The sequence below is a fragment of the Sus scrofa genome, chromosome 6 (genome assembly GCF_000003025.6).
Source record: "Sus scrofa isolate TJ Tabasco breed Duroc chromosome 6, Sscrofa11.1, whole genome shotgun sequence".
Lineage (NCBI taxonomy): Eukaryota > Metazoa > Chordata > Mammalia > Artiodactyla > Suidae > Sus > Sus scrofa.
In genome coordinates this window covers 64,390,237-64,410,693 of record NC_010448.4, presented here as the reverse complement: position 1 = coordinate 64,410,693, position 20,457 = coordinate 64,390,237, and the positions used below count along the sequence as shown (strand labels likewise).

The 20,457-nt window shown below is 66.8% G+C and overlaps 3 protein-coding genes across 7 annotated transcripts in view; 2 read left to right on the top strand and 1 right to left on the bottom strand.

The window, feature by feature from the left end:
- On the top strand, window positions 153-1,584 carry HES5 (hes family bHLH transcription factor 5). Its single transcript, XM_021097834.1, has 3 exons — window positions 153-251; window positions 334-499; window positions 589-1,584. The coding sequence occupies exons 1-3, from the start codon at window positions 198-200 to the stop codon at window positions 861-863; spliced, it is 495 nt and encodes a 164-aa protein (XP_020953493.1). The 5' UTR covers window positions 153-197; the 3' UTR covers window positions 864-1,584.
- PANK4 (pantothenate kinase 4) lies at window positions 3,251-17,602 on the top strand. The gene is made up of 19 exons (XM_003356124.5): window positions 3,251-3,726; window positions 6,998-7,080; window positions 7,344-7,558; window positions 8,095-8,278; window positions 8,531-8,623; window positions 8,926-9,079; window positions 9,162-9,343; window positions 9,704-9,785; window positions 10,284-10,384; window positions 12,357-12,512; window positions 13,174-13,286; window positions 13,507-13,594; window positions 14,360-14,511; window positions 15,119-15,174; window positions 15,301-15,350; window positions 15,788-15,892; window positions 16,240-16,340; window positions 16,435-16,503; window positions 17,032-17,602. Exons 1-19 carry the CDS (start codon window positions 3,603-3,605, stop codon window positions 17,243-17,245), a joined length of 2,322 nt encoding a protein of 773 aa, XP_003356172.1. The 5' UTR covers window positions 3,251-3,602; the 3' UTR covers window positions 17,246-17,602.
- PLCH2 (phospholipase C eta 2) overlaps window positions 18,624-20,457 on the bottom strand; it is a 66,153-nt gene continuing 64,319 nt past the window's right edge. For all 5 annotated transcript variants that reach the window (XM_021095205.1, XM_013988723.2, XM_013988725.2 and 2 more), the window contains one exon: window positions 18,624-20,309. In XM_021095205.1, coding sequence (XP_020950864.1) covers window positions 19,045-20,309 — 1,265 coding nt within the window. In that variant the 3' untranslated portion in view covers window positions 18,624-19,044. The remainder of the gene's footprint in view (window positions 20,310-20,457) is intronic.

Sequence of the window (20,457 nt, the reverse complement as noted above, 5' to 3'; positions counted from 1 at the left end):
AGCGTGCGCTAATGGGCCGGCGCCTTTGTGCGGCCCGCGCCGCCATTGGCCGCCGAGTGTGGGAACGGCCGCGGCGCCCGGACCCCAGGCGCCAGCCCGCCGCCCGCGCCTATATAGGGGCCGGGGTCCGCGCCAGCCCGGGACGCGCCCGCTCCGCTCCCTGCCTCCTCGCCGACTCGCCGCTGCCCGCGCCAGGCATGGCCCCCAGCACCGTGGCCGTGGAGCTGCTCAGCCCCAAAGAGAAGAACCGAGTAAGTGCCCGGGCCGCCCGGAGCGCGGCCCCCCGCCGCCCCCGCGCCCTCGCGGCCCCGCTGACGCCCCCTCCTCCCGCAGCTGCGGAAGCCGGTGGTGGAGAAGATGCGCCGCGACCGCATCAACAGCAGTATCGAGCAGCTGAAGCTGCTGCTGGAGCAGGAATTCGCGCGCCACCAGCCCAACTCCAAGCTGGAGAAGGCCGACATCCTGGAGATGGCCGTCAGCTACCTGAAACACAGCAAAGGTGAGCCGGCCCCCCGCCCCGGCCCGCCCCGCGCCCCAACGCCCCCGCGCCGCGCGCCGTTCGCCTCACCGCCTCCCGGCTCCCCGCAGCCTTCGCCGCCGCCGCCGGCCCCAAGAGCCTGCACCAGGACTACAGCGAGGGCTACTCGTGGTGCCTGCAGGAGGCCGTGCAGTTCCTGACGCTGCACGCGGCCAGCGACACGCAGATGAAGCTGCTCTACCACTTCCAGCGACCCCCGGCCGCGCCCGCCACGCCCGCCAAGGAGCCCAAGGCGCCCGGCACCGCGCCCGCGCCCACCCCGGCCAAGGCCGCCGCCGCCGCCGCCGCGCGCCAGCCCGCCTGCGGCCTCTGGCGGCCGTGGTGACCGGCGGGACCGGCGGGCAGCCTCCCTGACCCAAGGACCAGAGGGCCAGCGCGGGCCTCCGGCGGAGGGAAGGGCCTTCCCCTCGTCTGTGCCGCCCCTGGCTTGCACCAGCCCCTCTCCAGGGGCTCTCTCTCCAGGCTGGCGGGCCAGCGGGAGGGTCATTCTCAGAGAATGTGTGCGCAGAGTCCTTGTCACTTAGGACAATCAGGGCCCATCTTCTGCCAAATGTCCGACCCCATGGGGTTGCTCTGTGTTTGCATTTCAGCAAGTGACTTCTGGGAAGTCCCCGCTGCTGCGGGGGTTCTATGATATTTGTAGGCGGCGGGGCTCGGCCAGCCAGCGCCCCGCGAGTAGAGGGCTTGCTTCAGATCCGGTGCTGCCGGGCCAGCGGGCCGGCCGTGCCATGGGCACATTTGCCTTTTGTAAAGGCGGAGCTCAAGGTGTATCCTCATAGGAAAGAGAGTCAGCCTGGATGGGTGCGGAAGGACCAGGCAGGGCCATGGCTGAGGGGCCCCTGCGTCGGCTTGGTCATCTGGTTCGGGGCTCACAGTGGGCTGTGTGTGGGGGGGGAGGGTCCTCCACATGATCCTTAAAGGATTCCCGTGTGGGTGGGTGTGCGTGGGCACGACTCTGTACTCAGAATTTGAACTCTCGGTCACGTGGGAGCCACGGGACTGCTCTTCGAGACTCTTCTAATAAAATCTGACTACTCAGCCCCCTCCACCGCCTGTCTCTTGTGCCTCACATGGGCCCCTGGCAGCCGCCTGGCAGGCGGGTCTGCCGGGATGAAGCGGGGGGTGGGCTCTATGCTGGCATGCAACCACGGGTGGGCAGTGTCCCGGCCAGTGACCCTCTGGAGGAAGGGCTGGGCACCCACTGAGGGGAGGAGGGAGGAAGGAGGAGGGAGGGGGGAGGGAGGCAGAGCAGAAGCCAGTGTTGAGGGGCAAGGGAACAGGCCCAGAGGCAGGGGAGAAGCAGGGCTTGGGGAAGCAGAGGAGAGGCGGGCTGGAAGGGAGCAGGCCTTGTGGAGCTCCCTGGATGCAGGAGGAGGGGATGCGGTGGGGAGGAGCTGGGGGGCCTGGGTTCCAGCCCTAGACCTCTCTAGCTCCCTGCGGGTGGGGGTGGGGACCTTCCGGCTCTGTCCAGCTGAGAGAGACCAGAAAGCCACAGCCTGCCAGGGATCTCTTGCTGCAGCAAATGGGGCTTAGCTGGCTCCAACGCACAGGAGATGGTGGCCTCTCCCTGCATATCCAACAGCCTTCGCACTTGGACGAGCTCCTGAGGGCACCTTCCTGGACAACCCACAGGTGGCTGCCCAGACTTCCCTGCAGCCCGACTGCTCCCTGGAGCAAAACAGGCAGTGCTGGCAACAAACCTGCCAAGGGCAGGCCTTGCCTTGGAAAGGGCATCTATTTTTAGGCAGGCCACAGGCTGCAGGAACCTGGAGGTGCCCAGGCTGGCCCTCCCTCCTTCCTGCTCGCCTTCCATCCCTGTCTGTCCACCCTGCGGGGGACGTCCAGAGCAGTGCTGCTAGTGGCCTCTGGGGTCCCTGCTGAGCCCTGGGACTGCCGAGCCAGGGATGGGAAGCCCCTCCCACGTCCTCCACATCTACTGCTGTAAGGCAGGCACGTCCATGAACTCAGCAGGGGCAGCACTCAGCAGGGGCAACCGCTGTCCTCGTGGGAGTGCCCCCTGGCCAGGCTGGCCCACAAGGCTGCTAGCCCTCCTGGTGCACCAGCCCCTCCCCCGAATCACCCCTGGAGCTCTGAGTTTTTGTCTCTGGAGGGCCTGTGCTCCTATGGGCCCTACCAGGCAACTGGTAGCACGCTCAAGGCCGGAAGCCAAAGACTCAAAGTAGCTGGTTCAGGGTCACCTAGAGGCAGGTCCAAAGCCACCTTAAGGGCCAACACGGGGCTCTTTCACAAAGCGCCTCGCTGCCTTAGGAGTACACCCATCCCCGAGGTTCTCAGTAACCAGCCCTGGAAGCCCATCCCCAACACCAACTGGGAGCTTTCTCAGCTTGTTCCCTGCAAACTTCCACAGTGTCCCTCTTTTGCCAGAAAAGTAACCTTTTCCAGGCAGGCTCTCGTGCCTTCCCCTGCATTTTCTTGCCCCCTTTTCTTCTTCTTCTTCTTTTTTTTTTTTTTTTTTTGGCTGCGCTGCTGAATGTGGACGTACCTGGGCCAGGGATTGAGCCCCAGCCACAACGCAGACTACATACACCAGACCCTTAACCCACTGCATCACAAGAGATTCTGGGCGGGGCGGGGTGGGGGCTCCTAGGGGGCAAAGTCACCAACTACTCCTTGTTTGCATGGGAAGTGGGGCACCGGCGGCCCTGCGCTCCCAGGGATCCAGGCTGGTGGCGCTCAAGCACCTTTGCCGTAGTTGCCAAGCTTTTCAGTACCACTCGCTGACAGAAGCGGTCCGTCTGGTGGGCTGCAAGCCCCAGGTGCCGCCTCTGCACTTGCTCAGATCACTTGAGGTCAGCATCCGGCCAGCTCAGTGAAGGGACAGCAGAGACGACGACAGCCCAGAGGTTTTGCGTGAGCTGCCCACCGCCGGGTCTCTGGAGCCCGCTTCCTGGCCAGCGCGAGTCGGCGCTTCGAGCTGCAGCGGAGACGGGGGGCGGGGGCCTGCCCGGGATCATTAGCATAATATATGCACAGGAGGCGCTTAACAGTCAAATATATGCGCATATATCTCCATGGCTGATGAGACTGGCCGGGCACATTCAAAATGGCGGAGTGTGGAGCGAGCGGCAGCGGGAGCAGCGGGGACAGCCTGGACAAGAGCATTACGCTGCCCCCCGACGAGATCTTCCGCAACCTGGAGAACGCCAAGCGCTTCGCCATAGATATAGGTCGCTGCGGGCGGGCGAGGGGAGCTGGGCGGCGGGGGTGGGCGTGGGCGCGGGGCCGGCGGGCCGGGGCGGTGGCAAGGACGAAGGGCGGGGCGTGGGCCGCGGCGCCAAAGGCTTGTCGGGCTTTGTAGTCCGCGGCTGCGGGCGCGCATGGCCTATCGGGCCTTGTAGTTCGCTACCGTCTACAGGTGCACGCTAGCCGTGGCAGCGGGACTACAGCTCCCGGCAGGCGCCTCACGACCGGAGCGGGGCATGCCGGGGTTCGTAGTCCCGCGGGAGAGGCTGCCCGGCGGGAGCTCAGGGGCCGGCGGTTTGTCGACCTAGGCGCGGACTCAGGTCGAAAGTGCCCGTGCCCCGCCCCCCCGCAGGGCCCTCCTCCCACCCTGGCGCGCTGGCCCTTGTCTCCGTTGAGGAGGAGGCGCGGCGACCCGGCCGGCCGACCGCCAACGCTAGGCTGCTGTCGCCCTGCCTGCGTGCGGCGCGCTGAGTGGGGCGGCCCTGCCTCTCGCGGTCGCAGCCGATCCGGGCTGCGGCCCGAGCTCGCGTGGTCCGGGACCCCCCAAGGCCTGGCCCATCGTGGCGCTCCTCTCCTGGAGGGGTTGGACCGGCCCGCTCCCCTGTCCTTGGGTGGGTGGGGGGGTCCCTGGAGTCACGGGTTTTGGGGGAGGGGGCCGTCCAGAGAAGTGGGGGCGGAGAGTGGCCCGCGTCCCTAGTCCCCACCTGGAAACCGCAGTGGGCTTTAGGAGACTGGCCTGGAGGCGGGGCAGAGCCAGGCGGGGCGGGGGTGGGGGTGGGCGTGGGCAGCTCTGTGACCTGGAGCTTGTCTCCCCGAGAGGGAACCTGAGGGATCCGTGCTCTGCTGGACGTCGTGCCGGGCTGGGTGGGAGCCCCAGCCCCTGGGAGCCACCTCCCATGTTCTCTGAGCCCTGCCTGCACTGCTGTGGTGGCATTTCCCCGGGGGGCGTGTGCCCTGAGGCCCCAGGCTTGGTGCCGCTTGAGTCTGCTCCAACCAGTTGGCACCTCCCGTTTCTCTTCCCCCCCGGGGTGTTCTGTGTGGCTCCTGGGGCCAGCTTGTGGCCGCAGAGGGAGGAGTGCCTGCCTGGTCCAGTTCCTTGGCAGAAGGACGCTCAAAGGAGTAGTTTCAATGGTTGGCATTTATTTCCTTGTGAGATCCCCCCACCCTGGGGCTGGGTGCTCTGTCTCTGGTTCTTCGAAGGACATGTTTGTTGCTGTGAAGCACAGACTGGCTCATGCAGCTGGTGAGAGGTCACAGGTCAGGGCAGGCAGGGGTCCTCCACCCAGGAGTCCACAAAGCCAGGGTGCTCGTCAGCGTGGGGTTGACAAGCGGGCTTCCGGTTTCCTCTCCCCTCCCCTAGCCTCCCAGTCCAGGAGAGCTCAGTTGCTGGGTCCTAGGCAAGGCTTTTCCTTTCTTGCATGGGGCACCCCTGTCCACTGGTATCCCCTCCCAAAGCGTCTGATGCTTTGTGTCAACACATTCTTGAAGCTGACTTGACTCCAGGTTCCTGTGGAAGGAAGGGTCCCTCAGGTGAAGGCAAGGGGTGTCCTGCCCGCCTTGGTGCCTGGGGTAGAAGGTCAGCCCTGTGCCAGGCCCCCGTGGGTCTGGGCAAACTGGATGGAGGGTCTTGGCTCAGGTTCCTCTTGTCAGTCAGGGATGCCCTGTGGCGTCCACAGTGCTGTGTGCCATCACCTGGTCCCTGCCCTGGTCAGGTGTGACTTGCAGGGGCAGGGGGCCCAGGTTGGCATCCCCTCTCATCCTGAGGGATCCTGGGACTAGATGAGCCCACCTGCGCCCCGCAGGCTCCGCCCTTCTGCTCTGTGCACTGAGCCGTTCAGGGTGACTGTCCTGCTCCGCTTGCACCCAGACCACCATCCAGTGGCTCCTGGGGGGGAGAAGGAGGCATTGCCCCACTCAGGGTGTGTGGTGTGCGGGACCCCCACAAACCCTAACACTGTGTTTCGGTGGTGATTTCAAGCTAAGCTAACACGCTGTCTGAGATGGCACGTCTGTGACCCAGGCCTCTGTTTGTGGTAACTCTCGATGAGCTGCTCACAATGCAGCTTCATCTCTTCGTGTTGCTTGTCCTTTGGGGAAGCCGCTTATTCACAGAGGTGACTCAGGCCCAAGCGCTTTAGTGACGCTGGTGGCCAGGCCATGGGTGGGGGCAGGGAGGAGGGATCAGGAGGCTCCAGGCCAGGTTCGCAGCTTGAGCTCGCGGCCTGGGGCTGAGACAAGCCTGTGCCGCGGTGCTTAGTAACTGAACACGGGGCCCATGAGGCCAGGTCACCGCAGGTCGGGAGGCCCTGGCCATGCTGCCAGGTGGCGGCTCCACCAGGCCAGGTGTGACCGAGCTCACACTGGGGTGGGGTTGACCTGTGTCCCCTGCCGTGGTCCTTGTGACCTTGGTGTCTCCAATATGCTTCCCCCCCCAGACGGTTCTCATACCTTCCCTCAGTGTTTGTCACGAGCCAGCAGTTGTTGACACCTGTAGCCTTCTTCTCATAACGAGGGAGTTCCCTCTGAAAACACAGTTGGTTCCAAAGCCGTCTGGCGGGGCTGAGGCTTCCGCTTCTCCGCTCACCGGCGGGCCTTGAACAGCTGCGAGCTCCCTGGCGCCTCCCCCGAAGCCTCACTTCGGCTCAGGAGAGGGCTCCCCTCATCCTCGGGAAGGACACCCTGGGGGTCTTGACGTGCCGAGGCCTCATCTGTTTCCCCGTGGTCGCCGGGTAACAGGGGGCACCTGGCTTCCAGCGATGCCCTCTGCAGGGCCTCATGGGCGTCCCCGGCCCCGAGCATCTCCCAGGCAGGCCTTCCTGGGCGCTCCCGGTGAGAACAGCCCCCTCCGCCCCTTTCCACAGGCCGCCAGGTGTGTGCTTTTCCATAAACGCAGTGAGTGTGTCCACTCTTGCCCCGGGTCCATCCTCAAGATGAGAGCTTGCAGCAGAATTTCCCAGGCCACCCGTGATCGCCGAGGTCACCCAGAAACAGTCGTTTCCTTTTCCTCTGGACGTGGCGCTGGAGGGGAAATGGGCCCTCTCAGCGCTGGTCAGGGGCCCTTTTCAGAGAAAGCAGAACGTGTGGCTCCTGCAGTTCATCCGCGTCCTCTCTCTGGCCCTGCAGGGTGTTCAAGTTCAAGCAGCATCAGATTCTTTGTGGGCAGGGCCTAGGTCTGGCAGAGGCAGGCGTGTGGAAGGGTGGCCTCTGGGTCCCTTCCAGCCGCTTCTCACCCTGCTGCGCCTGTGTCTCCCGCAGGCGGCTCTCTGACCAAGCTGGCCTACTACTCCACCGTGCAGCACAAAGTGGCCCGAGTGCGCTCCTTTGACCACTCGGGCAAGGTGAGCCTCCTGGCGGCCTCGCGGTGGGGAGCTTCCTGCCGATAACCCTTCCCTGCCGCCCCGCTCAGCGCCCCGCCATCCTGGGCCCTGGCAGAAGTGCCCCCGGCCTGCTCGCTCTGCCCTGCCTGCTCTGCCTCCCTCCTGTGGGGACTCGAGGGTCCCACGTCCCTTCGGGTGACCGAACTGCTGCTGGGGTGCTAGGGGTGGCCTAGAGCCAGCCCCTCCCTGAGGCGGCACGCGCGGGTCCCCGCCTGCATCCCCAGGACACAGAGCAGGACCACGAGCCACCCTACGAGATCTCCGTCCAGGAGGAGGTCACCGCCAGGCTGCACTTTGTCAAGTTCGAGAACACCTACATAGAAGCCTGCCTGGACTTCATCAAGGACCACCTGGTTAACACCGAGACGAAGGTCATCCAGGCGACCGGGGGCGGGGCGTACAAGTTCAAAGACCTCATTGAAGAGAAGCTGCAGCTGAAGTAAGTGGGACCCAGTCGGGCTCTGAGGAGGTGGCCGCAGTGCCCCAGGCCCTGCAATTCCCGCGTAGCCCAGCTCAGGGAGCTTCAGGTGGCGGCTGGGGGCCAGGCTCTGGGCCGGCTGCAGCAGGATGCTGGGGGTTGACCCTCCGAGTGGCTCAGGGGACCGAGGACCATGGGTGGGCACGTGGGGAGGGGCGAGGGCCGAGAGGAGGGAGATGGAGCCTCGAGACCACGTCTGCTGTGTTCCCATGGCAACGCAGCGATCCCCGGCCCCCGGGGGCCCTGGCCCTGTCGTGGGAGCAGAGGCTGGGGCCATTCGTGCCCCAGCCAAGTGCCGGGCCCTCAGGTTCCTGCAGCTGGCCCACCCCCGAGTCTCGCAGGGCCAGGTGGTGACTTCGCGAGCTGCCCGGCAGGCTGTTTCCGAGAGCCAGGTGTGCTGTTGGAGCCAGAAGGCGAGCCCGGGCTGGCAGCACCGGGCTGCGGGCCGAGGCTGTGCCATGGCCCCGCTGGTTGCAGTGGCCGGCCCTCCCTCTCAGGGTTGACAAGGAGGACGTGATGACCTGCCTGATAAAGGGCTGCAACTTCGTGCTGAAAAACATCCCGCACGAGGCGTTCGTCTACCAGAAGGACTCCGACCCCGAGTTCCGGTTCCAGACGAACCACCCCAACATCTTCCCGTACCTTCTCGTCAACATCGGCTCTGGCGTCTCTATTGTGAAGGTGAGGCCTGGCTCATGGAGGAGAACGATGCCTCAGCCGTGGCTTGTTGGGCTACTGGCTACGTGTTAGGGCCCCAACCGGGCACAGGGCCACGGACACAGATGGCCCGGCTGCAGTGTTCACAGGCCCCTCCTTCCAGCATCAGCATGTGCCCCACCGCCCAGACGCATCATCACCCAGGTCTGGGGACGCCCCTGGGCCACTGTGTCCCGAGACCTGCCTGCTGACACACCTGCCACCTTTCTGCTCCAGGTAGAGACGGAGGACAGATTTGAGTGGATCGGCGGCAGCTCCATCGGGGGTGGCACCTTCTGGGGGCTCGGGGCCCTGCTCACCAAAACCAAGGTATTGGGCAGCCGTGGGAGAAAGCCCCCACCTACGCAGGATGTCAGGCTTCCCCCGCCCCCCTCCGGAAAGGGTTGCTTGGGGGTCTGAGGCTCGTGCTTGGCTGGGATTGTTCTGAAAGTGAGTCATTCCTGGCCCTCGTCCTGAGTCCCTGAAGGACGGGCGTCCACGTGGCCGCAGCATCTCTCTTGGGTGGTCCTGGGCAAGAGGAGCTGGCTCCCCTTGGTGGGCTTGGTGTGCGGGCTGTAGGGGTCCCGTCAGCTCCTTGCTTGTCACGCGTCTCCGTCGCTCTGTCCCTGCAGAAGTTCGATGAGCTGCTGCACCTGGCGTCCCGAGGCCAGCACGCCAACGTGGACATGCTGGTGCAGGACGTCTACGGAGGGGCGCACCAGACGCTGGGGCTCAGCGGCAACCTCATCGCCAGCAGCTTTGGGAAGTCGGCCACTGCGGACAGAGGTACCGCCCGTCGCCTGCTCTCGCTCACCGGGTGCACGCTGCCCCCAGCCGCCTGCCCAGCGGCTCTGCTTCCGTCCCGCAGAGTTCTCCAGGGAGGACATGGCCAAGAGCCTGCTGCACATGATCAGCAACGACATCGGGCAGCTCGCCTGCCTCTACGCCAGGCTCCACTGCCTGGACCGGGTCTACTTCGGCGGCTTCTTCATCCGCGGCCACCCGGTCACCATGCGCACCATCACCTACAGCATCAATTTCTTCTCCAAGGTGACGCCCCCGCCCCTGCGCCGCCCCCGCGCCACCTGGCTCTGCCAGGCCGTTTGCCGGGGACAAGGCCCGGGACGGCCTCCCACTGTCCAGGGCGCCAAGTGAGCCTGGACGTGGCCGTCGCGCTGCGCCTGGCTGACGCGGGGAATCGGAGGGGTGTTGATTTTGTGACGGGAGGTGTTCAGCCTCCAGCCGGCGGGCTTTTCCATTCTGCTGTCCCGTACAGTTCCCTGCCTGGTGCTGGGACAGCCGTGTGGCGGGCAGCCCCCGCCCGCTCGAGGGGGCGGCCCGCATCCCACCAGCGCGCAGCCTTGGGCCTGTGCACAGCGAGGCCGGCTTCAGGGGGTGTTTCCACGGCAGGGGGAAGTCCAGGCGCTGTTCCTGAGGCACGAGGGCTACCTGGGAGCCATCGGCGCGTTTCTCAAGGGAGCGGAGCAAGACAGTGAGTGCCGCTGCTGCGGGTGGCGAGGGCAGGCGGGCGCAGCTACTGTCGTCAGGGGACCGAACTGGCTGTGAGCAGGGCATGGCCCACATGCAGCCTCGCCTCCGAAGGCCCTGGCCTTCCTGTGTCCTCCGGCTCCTCGTCGCTGTCGGTCTGGCGTCTGCAGGTGCTTTTCTGGTCTTTCCTTGTTGGAAGACTCGTGAAAGACCCGCAGGTGGGATTCTGCCCCAGGAGGTGCAGGGCCGGGTGCGTGGGGGTCAGCGCCAGAGAGCCAGCTGACTGTCACCGGGTCCCCAAGTGCGGGTTCACCCTGGAGGTAAATCAGGGGATGCCGTTAAGAAGCTCAGAGAGGCCTAAGCACTCCGTGCATGAGGCCCTAGTGCCCGTGAGACAGCGCGACAGGACGCTGGGCCCTGGGACACCCGCAGCGAGTCCTCTCCCCGAGGCAGTGAGGCCCGCCGCCCGACCCTCAGGTGACGCCCCTCTCTTGTCCCGCAGACCCAAACCAGTACAGCTGGGGAGAGAACTACGCCGGCAGCTCCGGGCTGATGAGCTCGTCGCCTGAGCTCTGCCCGACCCAGAGGGCCCGGAGCGGCACGGTGAGTACAGGTCCCAGTGGCTCGCTTCCCTGGGGGAGGGCCCCCCGCGCTGCCGTGGCCAAGCTCAGAAGCGCCCCCTCCTGGTGCAGGCCGGTCTCGAAACCGGACTAAGGGTCTCTCGGCAGGGCTGTGGGGCTGTTCACAGCAGAATCAGAGTCTAACTCCTGGTCGCAGGCACCTGCTCAGGCCCCTTCGCGCAGTCCTTTCTCTGTGTGACGGTTCCAAGGTGGGGCCGAGCCTGCAGAGTCTGGTGTCCTTGGGAGGTTCTGCCTGGCCTGCAGGGGGTCGAGGTCCACTGTGACTCGATGGGGGCTCCCCTGGCCTGCCAGGCCGGCCGGAACCAGCGTCAGCCAGACACGGAATGGTACCGCCCTGGCCCCGTCCCTGCGCAGATCAGTTCCACGGGTTGTTGCCAGCTTACTGACCGCGTGTCACAGATGTGTTCCTGTCGCCATTCGGGGAGTGGTTATCAGAGCCTGTGCGCTGGGCATGTCGACCCCCGCGGGTGCCTGGTCTGGGCGCGCTGGTCGGGTGCCGTCCTCAGGACAAACCTGTTTTGAGGAAAGGCTGCTTTTAGGTTGTAGATGCAGGTTCTCCGAAGGGGGAACGAGCACATCCCATCCAGCTCTCACTTCCCTGGGGACAGCCCCCCCGTTCCCACAGCGAGACCCGTGCCCTGTGCCACATCTTCCACGCCCAGCTGTGCCAGGGCACCGGGCCCTTGGCGCCCTTTGCGCTCTTTGCGAGAGCAGGCCCCATGGCCAGGGCCAAGACCTGGGCTGGGTAGGACCTGTGACTGCTGTGTGGAGAAAGGGCCGACACCCCGCAGGCCCTGCTTCTGATTCGCCGAAGGGTGATGCGGTCCCTGCTGCAGAGCTGGGTGGGTGGGCACGAAGCCCTTTAACCAGCTGCGAAGCTCAGTGTGGTCCTTATCCGCTGCAGGGCAGGCGCTGCGTGCCCCGGGCGTGATGGGTTCTCAGTGGGGCTCCCTGCCTTACCCAGGGAGGGCCCTGGCTGGGGGCGTCCTCAGGCGGGACCGGGCTGGGCACAGACCCAGCCTCGGCATCTGTCAGGGAGGCGGGTGTCCTTTGCCGGTGAGGAGGGAGGCACCCGCCGCGGCCTCTGACCCGGGATTCGCCCCAGTTCCTGCCGAACACGCTGTTCCAGGCACAGCCTAGAAGCCATCTCTCTCACGGGCAGGCCTTGTCCAGACCGTCCCCGCTCAGAGCACACCTGCCTCCCCGTCTGCTGGTGGCCAGTTGGAGCATCCCCAGCAGAGCAGGGCCCGGGCCCAGCTGGGGGCTTCCTGAAAGGTGTGGAGGGCCTGGCGGGCAAGCTCCAGGGTCAGTTGCTTCTTTTGGCCCCAGAGCAGCTGCATGGTGTGGTTTTCATCTGAGAACAGGACCAGACATGTAGGACCGTTTGTTTGGGAGATACTTCGGTCACCCCGCGGGGCTGGGGCGGGGCTTCTGGGCGCCAGGCCCGTGATGCACACACATGCCATCGGGGAGGGAGCAGCGTGTCCAGTCGGGACTCAGCAGCTTTGCCCAGGAACCAGCCCTGAGCAGGAACTACGGGACCAAGGCCTGCCGGGCAGTGAGTGAGGGTGGCGGCCGTGGCACCCTGGGCAGGAGAAGCAAGGATGGAGAGGCTATCAGTGTGAAGGGGGCGCGGCAACGGTGGGAGAAGCAGTGGGAGCGCAGGCGCCAGGGCCCGGCGCCTGGCAGGAACGGGCTTGGGGTCAGCCATCCGGCGCAGGCCACCAGAAGGGCAGGAGCACTGCAGGCTGTGAGAGGGCCTGGGGGGAGAGGGGCCCACGGACGGGGCAGAACGAGGTCGTCCCTGTCCTGCCCGCAGAAGCTTCCACTTACCCTCTGCTCTTTGTGCAGAGAAGTTGCTTCTAAGACTTGGGGGTGGGGTCTCGGTCTTTCAGAAAAAACCCATCTGACCCGCCCCTGCTTCTGGTCCCCAGTTTGACTTGCTGGAAATGGACCGGCTGGAGCGGCCGCTGGTCAACCTACCTCTTCTCCTGGACCCTTCTTCCTACGTACCCGACACGGTTGACCTCACAGACGACGCCCTGGCCCGCAAGTACTGGCTCACCTGCTTCGAGGAGGCCCTGGACGGGGTGAGGCCCGGGGCGGGGCGGTGGAAGATGCGTGCGAGAAACCGGCGGCAGGCCGGGGTGGCCCCAGCCACGTCTAACCACCTCGGGCTCCCGGGGGTGGCGGGAGCGTGATGGAGAAGGGTGGCGGTCTCCCCAGGAGCCCTTGGTCTGCGCATTTGAGGCGGGATCTGTGGCGCCTAGGGAAGAACGTGACCCTGAGTGGTGTCAGCAAGGCGCGGCCTCTCGAGCTGGCTGAGCAGCTCTGCTGGCTGCTGTGTTTCTCTGGAAAGCCAGCGGTTTGCATAGGGGTCGGGGCAGCAGTGGCCGGCCTGCAGGCTCTGGAGGGTGGTGTCTCAAGGCCACAGTAACTCCACGGGAAGCCCTGTGCCTCTGCACAGCCCCCAGGGAGGCCCGTGGGATCTTTCCTCAGAGTGAGAGTCCCACCCTGCTGTGAACCCTGCCCAGACCCTGAGCCCTGGGCAGGCAGGAGCTGGCAGCGAGTGTGCCTCCTGGCCCTCATGTTGGAGGGTGAGAAGTGAGCTTTGGGTTGGGGTTGGTGGACCCGTTCCCACCCAGCAGATGACGCATCAGGCTGGCGAGCCCATCACAGTGGCTGCCACCAACGCTGCCATCTGTGGGTCCGGGCCGCTCTGAGCACTGCTGACTGCCCCGTGCTCGGCAGGTGGTGAAGCGCGCCGTGGCCAGCCAGCCGGGCTCTGTGGACGCAGCTGAAAGGGCTGAGAAGTTCCGCCAGAAGTACTGGAACAAGCTGCAGACGCTGCGGCACCAGCCCTTGTGAGTGGGGCGGCCCTTGTGGGGGCAGCGCGCCCGGGGCCGGGGGCTCCCTCGAAGCTACTCCAAGTTTCCCAGGAAGCCACGCGGCCTCCCCACGTGGCTCGGCAGGCAGGGCGCACCCCCTCGGCCCGGCCGCCCCACTGGCTGCCTGGGTGTCTCCCTTGGGGCCGCGGGTGCAACGGGCAGCGTGCTGAGCCCTTCTGCCCGGCTCTGTCCCCAGCGCTTACGGGACGCTGACCGTGCGCAGCCTGTTGGACACGAGGGAGCACTGCCTGAACGAGTTCAACTTCCCGGACCCCTACTCCAAGGTGAGCGCCGCTGCTTGGGGCCGGCGTGGGGCAGTGGGCGGGGGCGGCAGCCTCGGAGCCCAGCCTGGTGACCGGCTGGGTCCCGCAGCCGCCTGGTGAGGGTCCACCCCCCAGGAGCAGCCGCTCCGCTGGCAGCGTCGGCCGACAGCTGCCGCACGCGGGCACCGCGCTGGCTTCCTCTTCAGGGAGGTGTCGTGGGTGGTGGGCATGTGGCGCCGAGGCCCCTCCCGAGGCCAGCCTGGAAACTCAGGGTCGGTGCTGAGAAGATCTGTCCTGGTGATGAGCCGTCAGAGCCTGGCGGGAGGCCAGGAGGGAGCTCCTTGGGCTCTTTGGTCAGGAGGCCACGTGCCCTGGAGCTGTGGCCGGGGTCCAGGGCCAGCTCGGTGCACCGGGCCCCCCTCCCCTCCCCTCCGCTTACACAGGAGACCGAGCAGCGGGAGGTCTGTGCTGAGGCGAGCAGTTGGTGCCCCCGGGGCCCTGGGTCCTCCGCCCCGGCCCAGACGCCCCGGGTCAGGCTTCGGAAGCAGCTCCCAGGGCAGCGTCACCCTGCACGGCCTCCGGCACCACCGGCTCTCGGCCCCCGACCACGATGTCCCGCATCAGCAGCGCTGACCTGGCACGGCCGTGGTGGTGGAGATGCCCCCGGGGACGGCCCAGGGAGCCTCTGTCCCCACGAGCAGGCTCAGGGCTGGCAGTGTCCCCGGCAGCACCCCTGGCAAGGTGCCCCCTCGCCCTGCCCACATCCCGACAGGCCTCTCCCCGCAGGTGAAGCAGCAGGACAACGGCGTGGCCCTGAAGTGTTTTCAGAGGGTGATCCGCTCCCTGGACGCCCTGGGCTGGGAGGAGCGGCAGCTGGCCCTGGTGAAGGGGCTGCTGGCCGGCAACGTCTTCGACTGGGGAGCGAAAGCCGTCTCCGAGTAGGTGCCTGCTGTCCTCACGGCCCCAACCCTCGGTCCGCCCGACTTGGAGCCACCAGGACGCAGCTCAGGGCTCGCACCGGGCACATGTGGCCTTGGGTGTGGTCAGGACCCCGCCTCCCCGCCCGCCCATGCAGGCGCAGGGCTTTTCAGGATTAAAGTACACGTTGACCATCACTGCCTGGAGGGGCCCCGCCATGCGGGGGACACGCGCGCCTTCCCGGCCCCCCATCCCCGCGTGTCCCGGCCCACCGGCCCTCTGGCGCCTCCCCCCTGTACCTGGGTCTCGGCTGCAGCAGCGCCGCTGCCAGCCCTCGCACCCACCCACAGGGGGCTTTTGTCCCGGACACCACAAGCGCCGCCCGCTTCATCCCTGCCCTGGGCCCTGCTGGCCCCTGGGCAGCACGTTGGGGCAGGGCTGGTGGCTGGCATCGCCCCCAGGCCTGGCTGCAGGCACAGAGGCTCCCCAGTGCCCCAACCCGCTTCCGTGACTTGAGCTCCGGTGACAAATGGCAGCGTGGGAGGGGCCTCACTCGGGGCTCACAGGAGCAATGCGGAGGCCTGGGTCAGGGCTTTGGGTGACTTTGTGTCCTCCTCTCCTGTGCAGTGTCCTTGAATCCGATCCCCAGTTTGGGTTCGAGGAGGCGAAGAAGAAGCTGCAAGGTAGGGTAGGGTGCCCAGGGCTCGTCTCTCCGGCTGGGATACGGGCTGGGCTGGGGGCGGCTCGTGGGCGGGCAAGGGCGCTGGCCACTGGGAGGGCGCAGCTGAGCTCAGCCCTGTGTCCCGCAGAGCGACCCTGGCTTGTGGACTCCTACAGCAAGTGGCTGCAGAGACTGAAGGTACCGGAGCTGCCCACCCCCTCTGTCCTGTGCTCTCGAGCCCAGGAGACAGGGCCCTGGGCGGGGTTCACGGGAGGGGAGGCAGAGCAGGGATGGGCACAGAGCTGCCCCCAGGTGGGGGCCAGGGCATCCAGCCAGGCCCCCGAGGAGTGCCCAGGGGCCCCGGAGAGTCTCCCAGCCCCGGCCCAGACTGCGAGCACATGTCGACCGCTCCCCGCTCTGAGCTTGGCTCCCGCGGGACCAGCGGTAGCTCAGCCGCAGTCCAAGGTCCTTTGAGCAACAGTTCTGGAAGCAGCAGGGGCTGGTCCTGCCCTGGCGGCCGCAGCACCTGCGGGACCAGCAGCCCCCGCCCGTCCGCGGGGGGCGTGGAGCGCGGAGGTGTCTGGAGCGCTTGGATGCGCCTGTTCCCGACTGAACGTCCTGGTTTTGTCTTACAGGGGCCCCCTCACAAATGTGCCTTAATTTTCGCAGATAACAGTGGAGTAGACGTCATTTTGGGAGTCTTCCCCTTTGTCAGGGAGCTTCTCTCTAGAGGGACGGAGGTGAGTGCGCAGGGCCGGAGGCAGGACCCTTGCCCGGGCTCCTGCGCTCGGTGGGGGCGGCGGCCAGGGCTCCTCTGTGCGCGCAGGTAGGTGCGGGGGAGGTGGCGGCCTGGCGGGAGGAGGAGACCCACCTGTCCTGTCACGGGGCTGAGGTCAGCCTGACCCCAGTGTCCCGGGGGCCATCCTTGTCCTGAGCCAAGAACCGGCCCTTTTGGAGGCCCCCAGCCGTGAGAGGTCGCCAGAGGTCATGGCCGTCCACCGGCAGCCGTGGGAGGGCGGGCAAGCCCAGGCTGGCTTGGTGCCACCCGTGGCCAAGGTCCCTAAGAGCCTGGGGCCTCCTGCCGCAGGTGATCCTGGCGTGCAACTCGGGCCCCGCCTTGAATGACGTGACCTACAGCGAGTCCCTCATCGTGGCCGAGCGCATCGCAGCCATGGACCCTGTCGTCCAGTAAGCTGGGCGGGGGGCCGGGCCGGCGTGGAGGTGGGGGCACCGTGGGGCAGCCGCCCACCCCACCTCACGGGGCAATCCTTGTGCTCGGCAGCTCAGCGCTACGGGAAGAGAGGCTACTGCTGATGCAGACGGGCTCCAGCTCCCCATGCCTGGACCTCAGGTATGCGGCCGGCCCGCCCGCCCGCGGAGGCCAAAGTCAGCCGGGCAGGGAGGGGCCGGGGGGCGCAGGGACACCGGGAGGAAGGCACAGGCACCTGGTCCCCGCCTTTAGACACCTCTCCTGGGGTGATTAGCGCATCCCTTGGGGCCTCCCACCTGGCGGGGGGCCCCTAGAAGGCAGAGAGCCCGGCCGTGGAGCAGCACTGCACAGGAGGGCGTGCCTGGGCTCGGGACCGTAGCCCCCCGACTGCTCCAGGGTTGGCATGACCCCCTCTCCAGGCCCACTGGTAACCAACAAGGGGACGATAAGAAACCTGTCGAAAGGAGTAAGACGCTTTAAAGCTCCAAGCAGAGGCGTTTCCCCAGGGCCCAGTGTTCTGAGCAGGCTGCCCGGTAGTAACAGCTGTCCCCGAGGCCCCGGGGGACAGCTGCCAGGCTGGCTGTCCTGGGAGCGGGCTGGACTTGGGGCACCTGCGGCTAGGGAGCCGAGGGTCGGGGGTCTCGCTCACTGCCACCTTCTTCCCCAAAGCCGCCTGGACAAGGGGCTGGCCGTGCTGGTGCGGGAGCGCGGCGCCGACCTGGTGGTCATTGAGGGCATGGGCCGAGCCGTCCACACCAACTACCACGCGGCCCTGCGCTGCGAGAGCCTCAAGCTGGCCGTCATCAAGAACTCGTGGCTGGCCGAGCGGCTGGGCGGCCGCCTCTTCAGCGTCATCTTCAAGTACGAGGTCCCGGCCGAGTGAGGCGCCGCCCCGCTTGCCGCTCGTCAGGCGCGCGTCTCGACGACAGCAGGGACACCGCGCGCACATCGGAGTATCTATGTCGTGCTTCTGTGCCTCAGAGCTGGGGGCATCCAGACGCGGGCACGGCGCCCGTGGCCTTGGGTCGGGCTTCTTTAAGGCTGCCGTGCTCGTCGGGGGGAGACAGCGTCTGCTCCCTGAGACGCGCGTGTCGGAGTATATTTAACTGTTAAATAATCTTTTATATATATATATATATACATATATATATAAATATAAATATATACATATATGCCTCTGACAGAGGATGCCGGAGCCTCGGGGCGCAAACCAAATAGAGTTTCCAGAGTGAGAACAGTGTCTCTGCCTTGGCCGTTTGCTTTGCTTTGGACGAGCAGGAGCCCGGGCCCAATCTGGGCGCCTGCGGGCAGCCCCGCCGACCCCTTCTCCGTGGAACCTGACCTGGGGGGGCTCTCCCTTTGGGTGCTTCGGGAACTCTTAGGCCCCCCCCTTAGCTTGGGGGCTGGAGCTGTTGCCGTGCCACGTGGCCTCCAGCATCTCTGGCCCCAAGAGGGAAGGAGGGGCAGAGTGGGTCTCTGAGCAGCACTCCTGATTCAAGAGCCGCTGAGAGGCGGCCACGGGCCTCAAGGGCCCTCAGAGCCTCTCAGCCGTGGTGGCCGGCCCTCTTCTGCTCACAGCACATCAGGCCACAGAGGTTTCGTTGCCTGGTGCTCAGCACCCTGCCCGTGGGGAGGGCCCACCCTGGCGCTGCTGCCAGAGGCCAGGGACCCCTCCCCAAGCTGGACCTGACCCTCGGGCTGTGGACCGGAGCCACAGATGCCACGTCACTGCAGAACTGGCCCTGGTGGCAGCTGCGAGGCTGCCTGTGTGCGCCAGTGGTCTTGGGAACAGGGAGCTGTGTGTAGTCCCACCGCCATGGCCCCCGGGCCTTGGGGGACAGCCCTGTGTGCTGAGGAGGCCCAGCTCCCCGGCACCTGGGCCCCTCACCTCAGGAGGACGCAGAAATGTGAGGCCACTGAGGCTGTTGCCTGCAGGGGCCTGTGCCCGGCCCTCTGTTCCCCAAACCCCCTCCTACCTGCCACCCTGCTGGGCCCTGAAAGCTGGGGCCCTACCCCCCTCCCCTGCCCCAGGAGCCTAAGTGCGGTGGTCTGGGGCCAGCGCTGAACTGCAAGGGGTGCGTGACCCGTCCGGGGCCAAGGCCTGCCCCCCAAAAGTGGGACTGGGAGCGAGGGAAGGGACAGGGCTGTAGATTGGGGGCTGTGGCCTCAGGACGCTGGGCCAGCCAAGCCCCCATGGGCACAGCCCCCAGCCCAGGAACAGCAGGTCCTGGCCCCAGAGGGACTGGCCAGCAGCCCACATGGAGCAGACGTGAACGTGTTTATTGGAGTCGCGTTCAGGGGTTTACAGAGTCTGAAACATCCCATACAGAGCAGCGTTTGTGCAGAACAAGCCAGGACTCGAGGTGGGGGTGGCGGCTCTCTGGGTCACTCTGGGCACGTGACAAGCATTCCTGGGGGCCTCGAATGGCAGGACCGAGCACACGTGCCCACGCACACCCACGCGGCCAAACCTGGTGATGGTGGAAAAGGACACGGCACCATGTTCGTGGGGTAGGAGATCGGTCTCAAAATTTAAACCTCTCTCTGTGTGTGTACACAGATCTGAACATGTCCTAGGCTCCCTCCTTCCCCAGGAGGAGGCACAGCCGCACCCAGATGGCCTTGGGGCCGGCTCGGGACAGCAGTGGCGTCCAGCCGTGGGGCTGCCTCGAGGGCGGCTGGTCAGAGTCTGAGCAGGAGGCTGGTGGGGGCAGCACCTGGCTGGTCAGTGGTGCCCTTGGCGGGAGCCAGCACATCTCCATAGCCCTCTTGGCCCACGGAGCAGGCGCCCTCAGGGGTACCCCGCTCCTCCTCCGGGGGTCCCCTCGGGCCCTGCAGCCGCTGCTGCCGCTCCTGGGCCTGGCGGGCACGGCTGGCGATGGCTCGCACCCGGCTCTGGCTGCGGGAGGAGGAACGCCGCAGGAAGCCCGGGCCCCCCGTGACCCCCTCCCTGGCCAGGCCCAGGCTGGTAGGCGACGTGATGTCCCCTGCCTGCTGGAAGCCGGTGAGCCAGCGCAGCTGCTCTGTCAGGGCGTCCGGCCGCACCCCCTGCCCTGCCGGCCTCTCTCCAGCCAGACCCAGGCTGTGGCCCAGGCTGTGGCCGAGGGGCTCCACACGTGGGGCAAAGTCATCAGCCGTCAAGTCCCCAAGGCTCTTGGACTTGGCCGTCACGGTGCAATCCCCGAGGCCCGCCAGCGGGAGGCGGCCCCGCAGCTGCCGAGGGGCCAGGGGGCGGGGCTGCAGCTTTTCCGGCGCTGCAGGCAGCTGGCCCGCCACCCGCAGGTTGGGATTGGATTTGCTCTTGGTCACAGCGGGCAGGTCCAGGCGGGCGGCCGGGGCCGAGCAGGGCCGCAGGGGCAGACAGCCTGCCGCAGCCCCTGGGAGGCTCTCGCGGCCCAGGCCCAGGCCCGGCAGGGAAAGGTCGATGACTGTGTCACCAGACGAAACGCTAGAGGACGAGGACACACTGCCACGGTGGCTGCCTGGCTCCAGCCGTTGCCACAGCCGGTCGCCACCTGTGGCATCTAAGTACATGGCGGGGCAGGGCCCGGCCAGGGGCCACCGCCCACTCGGGGGCTCTGAGGACCCCTGCCCCTCACTCTTGGCCCTTCTGGGCAGAGGGCCTGGAGCCCGAGGATGGCCCCTGCCGTCGGTCTGGTTGCTGGGGCCTCCGCTGCCACCCGCCCACTGCCAGCTTTCAGGGGCTGGCTCGGTGTCCCCTTGGCTCCTGGTCCTGAGCTGGGGGGGGCCAGAAGCTCCCAGAGCCACCCTTGGGGGGCTTGCTGAGTTGGCGCCGGGACCTGCGGAGCACTGGGGCCCTCCGGGGGAGTGTTGGGGGTGGGCAGCCACGGGCAGGGGGGCACCGGGGCCCAGGGCTGGCTCCTCGGCAATGGTTTCCAGGCTGCACAGGGAGGAGACGGACCTCTGCGTGGAGAAGGGGCGGGTGTCTGTAGGAAAGAGGGGGGGAGTGTGTCGGGGTGTCCCCATGGCTTTGCGCCCCAGGCCCCCCCGGTTAGGCCCCCCAGACACACAGAGCTGCCCCCCACCCTGCCCTCCGGCTCCAGGGCTGCTGGGGCCAGGGCAGGTCAGGGCACT

Excerpts from the sequence above, each read along its gene's own strand:
- PANK4 (XM_003356124.5), top strand. The coding sequence starts at position 3,603 with ATGGCGGAGTGTGGAGCGAGCGGCAGCGGGAGCAGCGGGGACAGCCTG. Across the intron at positions 14,512-15,118 it reads GGAGCGAAAGCCGTCTCCGA|TGTCCTTGAATCCGATCCCC; the intron begins GTAGGTGCCTGC and ends TCTCCTGTGCAG. Across the intron at positions 16,504-17,031 it reads TCCCCATGCCTGGACCTCAG|CCGCCTGGACAAGGGGCTGG; the intron begins GTATGCGGCCGG and ends TCTTCCCCAAAG.
- HES5 (XM_021097834.1), top strand. The coding sequence starts at position 198 with ATGGCCCCCAGCACCGTGGCCGTGGAGCTGCTCAGCCCCAAAGAGAAG. Across the intron at positions 252-333 it reads GCCCCAAAGAGAAGAACCGA|CTGCGGAAGCCGGTGGTGGA; the intron begins GTAAGTGCCCGG and ends CTCCTCCCGCAG. Across the intron at positions 500-588 it reads CTACCTGAAACACAGCAAAG|CCTTCGCCGCCGCCGCCGGC; the intron begins GTGAGCCGGCCC and ends GGCTCCCCGCAG.